At 42.4% G+C, this 12,305-nt stretch overlaps 1 protein-coding gene and 1 long non-coding RNA gene across 2 annotated transcripts in view; one reads left to right on the forward strand and one right to left on the reverse strand.

The window, feature by feature from the left end:
* Nucleotides 1–12,305, reverse strand: part of LOC142829947 (uncharacterized) — a 49,812-nt gene that overhangs the window by 12,001 nt on the left and 25,506 nt on the right. The gene's annotated exons all lie outside the window — the stretch shown is intronic.
* ACTBL2 (actin beta like 2) lies at nucleotides 724–1,834 on the forward strand. Its single transcript, XM_014580007.2, is given in 8 exon segments — nucleotides 724–787; nucleotides 790–915; nucleotides 918–1,116; nucleotides 1,118–1,193; nucleotides 1,195–1,276; nucleotides 1,279–1,498; nucleotides 1,500–1,610; nucleotides 1,612–1,834. Coding segments are annotated over 8 exon segments (1,101 nt in total).

The following is a 12,305-nucleotide window of genomic DNA, read 5'->3' on the forward strand; positions in this document are numbered from 1 at the left end:
GCGCCAGCTCCAACTGCTCAGGAAGCGCGCAACAGCAGTCCTGGGAATCTCACTCCCCACATGCAGGCAGGCAGCAGGGGGAAGTCGCTGGCTGGTGACGGACTTGGTGTTTCAGGAAATGCACTGGCTGTTTGGGGGGGAGGGGAGCAGCGCATGTGCTTCCTGAAACCCCGGACATGGCGTGCAGCTGTGAGACTTCTACTCTCTACCCCGCAGGAAGCTGGCACTACCTCCATTGTCACTAGAGGTAGCATCCGTGGGGGCTTCTTCTTGGGGGGAAAAATGGGAGGGCCCAAATGCCTCACAATCGACTGGTTGAGTCCCCAACACACATCGACCAGTCGACCATGATCAATGGGTTGGTGACCATGGTCTTAAGCCCTTTTGTGCAGAGAGAATTGCAAGTGGCTACAGTTCAGAAGAAGAGGTTCAGTTATCCTATTGAGGCCAATAATATTTGAATTGCTACCGCTGATAGTGAAGAAGCTGTTCAAATAGGAGCACAAGCTGCAGCCTACAGAACAATGAACCAGTGGGACAATGATTTCTCAAAAAGATGCCTCCTATAAGGAGAAGTGGGGGAGATTGGTGGGCAGGTTCTTGCTCAAAACCAGCTGCCTTTAAATAGGGGTCATACTCATCCTATTACTTCTTCAGCAGCACTGAATGTGAAAACTCCGTCCTGCACATCACTGACCTGCTTCCTCTGTCCTATTAATAGCAATGGGTGATGATGAGATTGCTGCTCTAGTTGTAGACAATAGCTCTAGTATGTGCAAGGCTGGGTTTCTGGGGATGATGCCCCTCGTGCTGTGTTCCCCTCCATTGTGGGGCATCGTGGGCACCAGAACGTGATGGAGGCAGATGAGCCACAAGGACAGCTATGTTGGGACGAAGCCCAGAATAAGCAGGGCATCCTACACTGAAGTACCTTACTGAGCATAGCATTGTTACTAACTGGGATGACATGGAGAAGAGCTGGTATCACACCTTTTACAATGAATTGTGGGTGGCTCCTAAGGAGCACTCTGTATTGCTTAGTGAGGCTTGCCTCTACCCTCAGCCTAAGAGGGAGAAGATCGCTAAGATCATGTTTAAGACTTTCAGTGCACCAGCTATACGTGGCTATCCTGATTGTGCTGTCCAGCTATGCCTCTGGCTGCACCACATGCATTGTAATGGACTCTGATGCTGGGAGTTACCCTCAAAGCCCCCATCTATGAGGGCTATGCCCTGCCCCATGCTATCCTCCAGCTGGACTTGGTTGGCCAGAATCTAACTACTTCATGAAAATCCTGACAGAGCGGGGCTCCAGCTTCACTGCCACAGCTGGGAGGGAGATTTTGAGTGACATCAAGGAGAAGCTGTGCTATGTTGCCTTAGATTTTGAGCAGGAAATGGCCACATCTGCCTCTTCCTCCTCACTAGAGAAGAGCTATGAGCTCCCTGATGAGCAGGTGATCACCTTGGGTAATAAGAGGTTCTACTGCCCTGAGGCCTTTTCCAGCAGCCTTCCTGGACATGGAGCCCTGCAGCATCCTTGAGACCAACTTCAACTCTATCATGAAACGTGATGTGGATATCTGCAGGGATCTGCATGCTAATATGGTGCAGCACCATGTAGGCAGCCATTACTGATTGTATGCAGAAAGGGCTTGCTTACCTATCACCAAATACCATGAAAATCAGAATCATTGCCTCTCCTGTGTGTAAATTTTCTGTCTGGATTGGTGGCTCTATCCTGCCTTCTTTCTCCACCTTCTAACAGATGTGGATCAGCAAACTGGAGTACGATGAGTCCAGGCCATCCATTATTCACAGCAAATGTTGCTAGTCAATAAGTGCATGAGAGAAAGGTATCGTCCTTTTTAAGGGCTTTCCTCAAGACTCGGTATCCTCTACTACTTTACCAAAGAAAACAGCTTATTTAGTATTAATTCTAGAACAGTGACTAACTCTGATTTGGGGGAGAGGAATTATATCAGGTAGGAGCTCTTCTTTTGTGAGGCTTGGGTGAATTATGCCACTATCTTTGCAGTTCAAAATTCTCCAGCCAGGGATCAAAGCGAATATGCAAGAAGTCAGTTATCCTGACCCAAAGCTGCATGGCCTAATACCATCTGTAAACTGGCACTTGTCTGGGTCTTAGAACATCTGGGTTTTATAGACAAATTCCCAAGTGCCAAGATAGTGAGTTAATGTTGCATATTTGGAGCTGCTAAATGTGCTGTAAGAGTTATGAACTATAATCTTGAGATAACTGGAACAAACCAACACCCTTAGCAGTGGGACTGTGTACTGTAGCAAAATCTTCTAGCTCCTAAACACCATTACATGAAAAAATTGCAAATGGATTCTCAAATGTGAACAATAAAAGGACTAATCTCTAATGTTGTCAAGACCACTTATTTTAGACTCTAAAAACCCACATTTCCTTTGGATGCCATTTCTTACAATACGCAAGAAGTTATATTATGGTAGACGGACTCATCAATCTTTAAGTAGGGTTTTGCAATTCCTCCTACAAAGCAAATGCAGCTGGAGTCTATTAAAACCTTTAACAATCATGTAATTAACTACTTACTGTGTACCTCTATGCTTTTAAAAATCAGAACTTAAAGTGGCTCTTATAATTGTCTGCCTTTTAAAAAGATACTTAGAGTTTGACCTCGAGAATTAGCCCATTCTTCTGCATAGAAACTGTTCAAAGAACAAGCAGAATAATGGAGCTGAAGTTTCCATTCTTCTGTTCCTGGAATGGAGGCTAACGTCCCTAGCATACTGCTCTTCTTTAGGATACAAAATAGTGAGACTCTCTTCCTCTCTAGGAAAAAAGATCACCAATACCTGCTCATTTCTAAAATGAAACCTTCCAGATATTAAATACTTCTGCCCTGCCTAGCTGACTTAGCAAAGATGAGGTGCCCACTGGGACTTGCCATTTCACTTAAACCAAAAAGCAGTTAGCATTCTGGAGAAAGATATGTGGCAATGAGGTGCTGACAGCTGCGAAAGGATGGTTTCTGCCATGACTTACAGATGTCATGGTTTTAAACTTGGTACACCAACTAAAACTAGTTGCTTGCATGACTCCTACACCATGCTGGGTTGATGGGAGACTCTCTCCCATCAACTTGCCTTACTCTTCTTCTCCAGGGTAAAGTGTTGGGGTCAACAGTCAATTTGGCAGGTCTTCACTAGACCCACTAAATCAACCACTAGTACATCTCTCTCAGTTCCATCAATTCCAGATGTAGCTTAGTTTAAATGCCTTCTTTCAGCTGTCCAGCCTGTGAGTTATTGGTAACTACTTGGGTGAGTCATTCAATCAAAATATTTGACAAAAACGGCCTCTTTTCAAAACAAACCTGTTGCAAAAAAAGCTTTCTGGAGAAACCAAAAATGGAATCTGCCCTTTTCTTCTTTTCTTTCTGCAATAGAACTGTGGAGGTTATTTTCACTTTGCTTCTATGTATCTCTTTAAAACTTCCTTGCTTCTTGCAAAGAATAACAGAACTCTGACACTCCTTGAAAGTTGAAGGGCTTCAGAAATTCTGAGTAGTATAAAGTAGACATGCTATTCACTTTGCTGTCATCATGTTGCAAATATGAGAAAATAGGAAGCCACATTCATGACATTTGGGGGAGTACCTCAACTCCCCCTTCCCCCACAAAAATGTTCCATTTCAAATCCTCTGCCATGGAAATCTTCTAGCACTTAAGATTTTCTTTACATTGCCTTTTGCTTTTGAGTTGTTCCAGTAATAATGTCTCCTGCCTGAACATCCAGTCTTCATCCCAGTATTGCAGATGCCTATCGCCACCAAGAATAGAGGACGTAAATGCAGAAGGCTTTAAAATCTCAGAAAAAGCAATATTATGGATTGATATGAGAATCATAATATTGATCGGCTTGAAGTGAGAATGTTTTCCTTTATTAGATATATACCCAGCCTTGCTCTCTGATAAATGCAGCTTAACCATAGCTAAACATTACATGCTACCTTGCTTGAGTCGAAAGGTCTAGACCACTTTTTTTTTATCATTGGAAAGGTTTTTTTTCTTTGTTTGTTTTAAAAACCCTGAAAATTATTGAAAAACTTAGGGGTTTTAAAATTTCCTTTTTCTCCCCTTTTTGTCAGTTTTTCTTCCCTCCTTCCCCTCAAAAAAGGGGCAGGGAAGAGGGACTAGAGTGGAAGAGGGGAAGCTACGTTTTGGTCTTTTAAACCCTACAAAAAATGTAAAACTCTTGTCTGAAACCTACAGAATAAAAATGACACTCCTTTCACAGACTTCCCTTCTTTTTTTCTTTTTGAGCAGTTGTAGGCCTACTCTACAGACTTTTTATAACAATTTAAATTTTTGTTGAGGTTTTTAATTTCTGTCCAAAATAGCTAAACAAGGGGGGAAAAAAACCTTCCTTGAATGGATATAGTTATATTGGTATAACCTTTGCATGTGCCTTATAGTCGTATAACTTATTCCTCTTCCCTTTCTGTACAAGAGACCTTGCATCCTCACAAGGAAGAAGAGAAGGTTGAATTTCTATAACTACAGCACCATAGTTACAGCATGAAAATGTGTGTAGAAAAGCTCCTAATCTTGTTTAATATCCTTAAAGTTCTGAGGAAAATGTGATTCTCGTGCTTGCAAACAGAAGTACTTAGCTGACCAACATTATTTTTAATGTATATTTTCCAATGTTGAGTTCAAAGAAGCACTTTTTTGTGCCTCTAAAATGACAATACATACCTAACAAGAGTGTGAGTATTTATAGCTGATCCCTTGATGATTGTGTTGGTCTGCTCTGATGGGAAGCCCTATATGACTTGCAGTTCTACCACCACAAGCTAAACTTCATGCGCGGTTAGACAGAAGACCTCAAAGGAACAAGATGTTGCTGAAGCCAATAGGAATAGAAGTGAGCACTGCAGCTACCTTTCCTCCCTTCTATGGGAAGTACCATCTTACAAAGAAGATATAAAACAAAAGACCTGCTCACCTATGGCTAATAAATAATCAATGTCACTTTTTGGTAAGACTAACTTTGCCACCACTAATAGGTTTGCGAGGTGTCTGGCATTGAACTGGACAGCCTGGTATTTGCACCTTCCGTCTGGTTAAAAAAAAATCAGAAAATACCAGAGACCTAAAATGTCCAGTATTTTCTGTTTTTCTCAAGGCCCAGATCAGGTGCCCGACGGAAGGCCGCTTGGGACATGCTGGAGTGGAGGGAGGGAGGAGCGACCTGGGAATTAAAGGGGCCACGATTGCATTTGGGCCTTTTTTTTTTTTTTCTTTTGCTCAACAACTTATCCTGCGGCCTTTTTTTCGCTATTTTTTGTGAAACTAGCTGGCAGCCCTATACGCTGAAAACATGTAAACCGAGTAACTGCTTCCCTAAAATTTCCCCTTTTATTTTTGACTGCATCCATTATTTATATTTGCTTTCAAAGACTTATGTACCTCTTGGCTGCATCTAGACTGGCATGATTTTCTGCAAATGCTTTTAACGGAAAAGTTTTTCCGTTAAAAGCATTTGCGGAAAAGAGCATCTAGATTGGCACGGATGCTTCTGTGCAAAAGCACTTTTTGCAGAAAAGCGTCCGTGCCAATCTAGACACAGTTTTGCACAAGAAAGCCCCAATCGCCATTTTCGCCATCGGGGCTTTTTTGCGCAAAACAGTTTTTACCTGTCTACACTGGCCCTCTTGCGCAAAAGCATTTGCGCAAGAGGGCTTTTTCCCCGAGTGGGAGCATCATAGTATTTGCGCAAGAACACTGACAATCTTACATTAGATCGTCAGTGTTCTTGCGCAAATTCAAGCAGCCAGTGTAGACAGCTAGTAAGTTTTTCCGCAAAAGCAGTCGCTTTTGCAGAAAAACTTGCCAGTCTAGACTCATCCAAAATGAGTCCCCAGAAATGTGTACATGTTTGAATACTGGCCCATGAAGTATATATCACATAGCCAAAATTACATGTTTTGATGGAGAGTCCAGAACGCCAGTTGTTTTTGTACCGCTACATTTATGAGGGTATCTGTCTGTGTTTTTTACAAAACTAACGGAATCATCTTGCTAATCACAGATGCTGACAAGCCAGACTGATCTGTTCTGATGCAATATGTCTATCTGCCAGGAGATGTGATTTCCATTTCTTCAGCTGGAATACTGAAGAGGGAAATTATGCATTTCTTGTGGTTTCATGACTTCAGATACCCACACTGCTTTATAGCAAGCTTTGTCCGTTCTTGGTATGCTGACATTTCATAGCCATAGGAAATCTTTAAAAAAAAAAAAAAGATTCCAACTTACTTTAAAAACATGGAACACTCATTTCTCATACTTTAGTGTGATCGTAAACAAACAAGTTAGCAGCAGGATGCATTCCAAGGTGGGAGGCAGGGCTCAAGTGTGACGGAAGGGTAGAAGCACATCAAGGTGGGATGGGTGCGGGCAGTGTGAGAGCAAGGCGGCGGGGAGTACAAAGGGAGGAGAGGAACGTGTTAGGGGGAGGCTGGGAGGTTGAGCGCGTACTGGAGCGTAGGAACTAGTGAAGGGAGCCTGAGCAAGGTTGGTGGGGATAGGAAGCAGCCCAGGGCAGAGCTCACTGCTTACAGCCAGTGGGCTGGTGCATTTTGGCAAGAGCCCCACCAGCCAGACCAAACCGTGACGGTACTGGTCCTTAGAGCCCTGGGCTGGGACCCGTGAGAGAGCGCGGTTCCAGGTCCCCCTATCCCCCACCTGGGAAATCCTCCTGAAGGGAGGGAACAACCATGTCGGCCCTTTATATAACTGAATATGTGGCAGTTTTCTCCATCATTAACTTAGATTTAAGGTAAAGGAAAAATGTTACAACCTGCTGAAACAAGCAAAGAAAACAAAAACTACAAAGAAAACAACTAGAGACCAATTCAGTTATATAAATATGAGTGGACCCAGCAAGAGTTGAAGAGATTAAAACAAAATAATGGAACACCAAAAGGCAAAGCCACATCACTTTTGTAACCAGCTGCAAGAGAAGAAGACAGATCCTGGTAAGGACAATTTGTGCCACTAACTTCATTTCAAAAGATACCACACTGTAGCCTCATTTTCAATCAGACCTACATGATTTCTTCAGTCCTGCAACCACCATATCACTGCCCCAGATTGAATAATTAGTGAGACACAACAGCATGTGGAAGATGGGTGTAGGAAAGGGAAGGCAAATAGTAAATGCTCTTTTAAACAAAAAGTTTACACCCTTTATAACAGCTAGTGAATAACCTTCAGCGCCACCTCATTCCAACTCAGTACTTCTTGCATTGATCCCTGGGAATTAATTATACGCATCTTTTCCATCTCAGGAGTCTACGTGCTATCAAAGGATTTAAATTACATCATTTTATAAATTGCAGTTTGAGCCTTTCAAAAACACAATTCCCCATGCACAGCCAAGAAATTTCAATAAAGGCAATTGATTTTTTCAGTTCAGTCTTAATAACAGAGGGCATTGAGTTGGCTCTGTAGAAGAAAAAAGGCTATTAGGTAGCTAATCACAGTGCTAATATTCTTTAATAGTTTTTTGCTAGTGCTTAGAACCCCAGGTCATAGACCAGGACCCCACTCTCGTAGGTGCAGCACAAACAAACCAAAATGATGACCTTGCTCCCAAAGAGCTAAGAATCTAATCAAGACACTTAGTATTATTTATTATCCTAATAATCCAAGTAAGATATTTGTCAACATTCTCCTCTTTGCACATTAAAAGTCATGGATGGGAAATGGCTGGTCTGTGACTCCTGAAGCACTGCCCTTTTTCACATCATCCTTGCTGAGAAGTGGGGTTGGTGGCAGGCCAGATTTTCAAGAGAGATTTTGCCTCTTGTCCGCAATGTGATGCTGTGATCCTGCCCATCCCCCTCCTGGGAGTAGACAAGCTATAGGGAGAGTTCTTGCTGTTCAGAAGAGCAATGAGTTTGAAGGATTTAGGGGAGCGCACAGAGCAGCAATTCCCCAGTTCTTCCAACCTGGGCTTGGGGATACACCCAATCAGCCAACGGAGTTCATAGCCTATACCAGTGGTGCGCAACCTTTCTTCCACCATGACCCCCATATATTTTTGTCGCGACCCCCCAAGATAATTTGAGCAGCGCGGCGTTTAGATCTGGCCGGCCAGCGGGTGGGCCCGGCCATTGGTGGCCCCCGAGGAAGACATCCGTGACCCCCTTGGGGGTTACGACCCACAGGTTGTGCACCACTGGCCTACACTGTAGAAAGAAGGAAGGCAGTTATGCTGGAGTGGTAGGCCAGCATCTTTCATTAGGAATAGCCTTCCCTTCTTCATTTGGTCACAGTGCGTCATCTCCACCCCATTGTTCCTTCTCTTTATGAGAAGCAGCAATTCCTTTCCTATATGCATTTGAATTCACTCAATACTCACTGTGCATTTGCACTCTTGAGTTGTTGTGGCTCTGCATGCTTGTCTTGGCTAAAGCCAATTGTAGAAAAATCAAAATAGTAGGAGAAAAGGTATGTACATTGCATTTCAAACATTGCTGACACCTAGAACTACCAAAAAGCTTGCTAGAAAGCCTGTTCACATGAGATAGCCTGTCCAGAGTCTAGACCTAGAAAATTCAGATGAGTATTGGATAAAATTGTGAATGTTTATCTGAACAAATCTGAGGTTCTTTCTGCATTAATTACAATGTGGGGCCTGATTCACTACTGTAGTGCCTACTCCTTTACTACACTTACTTGTGCAAAATACCCATCTTTGTAAAGGTGGGTGAAAGGTGCTACTGAAGTGTAAAGTGCTATTGCTTTTTATCCGATAGCTCCATTACTATGTGCTCTGGAAATTCCCATTAATAGAAAACTTTCAGTAACTGGGCCCTTCAGTTTATTAGAGCGGTTTACCCTCATTATGCTGCCCAAACTGAAGCATGTTGGTTTGGATCACTTTCATGAAAGGTCTGGAGCTTCTGATTAGGCCGCAATTAGATATTTCAAGTCCCTACAAATACCAGCGTTTTAACATTTGTAATATCTTCAAGTCACAAATGGAAATGCTGAATACGAAGGGATTTCCTAGCCACAAAAATGAGCAAGCAGTTACTCTAATCTGTTCTGAAGTCAGAAACAGTTCATGGACTGTAAAAAAAGCCACTTGGAGCAAATAAATCATTATTTAGTTTTCTTTAATATAAAATTATCAGCATGACTCAACACTAGCGTGGTTGTGGTACAAATGCAAGAATACCACTGGAAACCTTTAAAAGTAGACAAAATTCATTAGTTCTCAGTTTTCTAGTGGGTCTCAGCTTCCAGGAGAAAAGGGTAACAAAGCTCAGAGGGCCAGGGTGGGTATGTGTGAATACAGGGATTGTTAGACCCACAGTATTCTCTTCCAGACTCACCTGAGCTCCACCATAAATGCTCTGCACCAAACAAAGTCCATGAGAGGGTAGTTAGGAGACATTAGCAGTGGAGGCAGGAGTTAGAGTGGCCTGCCATGGCCCTTCCCTTCCACTAAACCCAGAGGCCAAACCCCTGAAAGTGTAGTACAATTTATTCTCAGTTGTGTCTACAGTGTGCTAGGCATTTTTGAAGCAGAAATGGATTGTCTTATTGTTTGAATAACACCTAACACATTGTATGACAGCTAACACCTAACCCTTCCCTCAAAAATGCTTCACCAACATGTCATTTGCAATGTTTGCCTATTACAATGTAAGTTCTTCAGGGTAGGAACTATCTGTTACTTCAGGTTTGTGCAGTGCCTACTACAATGGAGCTCCATTTTCAGTTGGTCTTAATTTTATCTCATCTACCATCTTTAACTGGAAGAGTTTATGTTCCATCTGTCACAGATCTGGTTCAGCTCCCTTTGCTGGACAGTCACCAGCCTGCTCTGAGGGGATCCAAACACTAAATCCCACTTTCCCTTAGCTCACTGAGGCTGGATAGAGTTCAGACACTATCCCTGGTTTTGGATCTGTAGAAACACACTCCAGGTGTAGCCCTTAAGTTTCCTCTGAATGGATAATAACACAACACTACTGCCAACTCAATGCCCAGGACAAGTTGGTTTAGGTCCAATGTGTATATGCTAAACTTGAACGCTCTCTTTCAGAATAAAGTATCAATGAACAAAGTCCAGTTTTAAAATATAATTAAGTGCATATACATTGCCCCAAGCTTGTCCTGAATCCTGTAGCAAGCTACTTAGATTCTATAGCTCTCTAGTGCAGCAGATTTGAAACCCATAGATAAAAATATTGGTATTTATTTAATATTAAAATGATGATACAAGTGCAATATTCTTTGCATTATTTCATTTGCTATTATATTTAGTTTTACAATGCTCAAAACTTCACTTTCCATATGCTGCAGGATTTTGTAATGCAAATACAGATTTACATTGTAGTAGCTGTCAGGGGGAAATTGGAAATATTTTGGCAAATGGGATGTGGACATTTTGGGCTTTACACAAACTTGGAATCCCGGACGACCCATCATCTCAAGCATTGGCACACTTACAACAGGATTATCTCGCTATACAGACTCTCTCCTCAGACCCTATGCAACCTGTACCCCCAGCTACCTTCGTAACACCACCGACTTCCTAAGGAAACTACAAATCATCAGTAATCTTCCTGAAAATACCATTCTGGCTACCATAGACGTAAAAGTTCTTTACACCAACGTTCCACATGAAGACAGATTACAGGCCATCAGGAACACAATCCCCGATGACACCACTGAATACCTGGTTACAGAGCTCTTCAACTTTGTCCTCACCCACAACCACTTCCAATTTGGAAACTATTTGTATCTTCAAGTCAGCGGCACAGCCATGGGCACCCACATGGCACCACAATATGCCAACATCTTTATGGCGGACCTTGAACAATGTTTCCTCAGCTCTTGCCACCTAACACCTTTACTCTACTTACACTACATCGATGACTTCTTCATCATATGGACCCACAGGAAAGACCCTTGAAGAATTTCACAAGGATTTCACCAACTTCTACCCTACCATCATCCTCAGCCTGGATCAGTCCACATGAGCAATCCTTGATATTATAGTACAATTAAATGATGGACAAATTTCCAACACCCTATACCGGAAACCCACCAACCGCTCCACTTACCTTCATGCCTCTAGCTTCCATCCCAGACACAGTTCTCAATCTATTGTATACAGCCAAGCCCTAAGATACAACCGGATTTGCTTCAATCCCACAGACAGAGACAAAAACCTACAGGATCTATATAGAGCATTCTTAAAATTGAAATACCCACCTGGAGATAGCCAAGAAAGTACACAGACATGAACTCCTTCAAGAAAGGCCCAAAAGAGAAAACAACAGAATTCCACTTGTCATCACCTACAGTACACAACTTAAACCCCTCCAATGCATTATCAAAAATCAATAACCTATCCTGGAAAATGACCCCTCACTCTCAGAGGCCTTGGGGGAAAGGCCAATTCTTGCTTACAGACAACCCCCTAAACTGAAACAAATTCTTTCCAGTAACCACGCAACACAGCTACATGATAATCATCCAGGAACCCACCCCTGCAATCAGCCCCAGTGCCAAATCTGCACACACATCTACACAAGCGCTTTCATCACTGGACCCAACCACATCATCCACCAAATCAGAGGCTCATTTTACTACACATCTATGCCATCAAATGCCAGCAATATCCCCTCTGCAATTTATATTGGCCAAATTGGAAAGTCTCTAGGGGAAGAATTAATGGACACAAATCAGATATCCGAAAAGGCAACAGACAAAAATCTGTTGGAGAACATTTTAATCTTCCTGGACACTCATGAATGGATCTCCAAATTGCTGTTTTGTTTCAAACCAATTCTACAAACAAAGTACACAGAGAAGGATTGGAGCTTAACTTCATTCAAAAGTTTAATTCTCATGCCTATGGTTTGAACTTTCCAAGTGCTAACTAATGGTTCGTATCAGCCTCTTGTAACTACAGTAGACTTCCGATAATCCGGAACCTATGGGACCTAGGTGGTGCCGGATTATCAAATATGCCAGACTATCAGGAGGTACTATAAAATGGTTATATATATACTGTATACATTATATACTGCATATAAAGTGTTCTTAACCCTTTTTATTGTACATACTGTATACAGTATACTGTAATGTTTTAGTTTTTTAAAGCCTTTTTTACCCTTTTTGCTCAGTTCAGCTGCTGCCGCTGTTACCTTGTGACTCATTTTTTGCCGAAGCTCACTCACTAGGCTCTTGTCATTTTGATGCCAGACTATCAGGAGTGC

This window comes from Pelodiscus sinensis, chromosome 6 (assembly GCF_049634645.1).
Source record: "Pelodiscus sinensis isolate JC-2024 chromosome 6, ASM4963464v1, whole genome shotgun sequence".
NCBI classification, from domain to species: Eukaryota; Metazoa; Chordata; order Testudines; family Trionychidae; genus Pelodiscus; species Pelodiscus sinensis.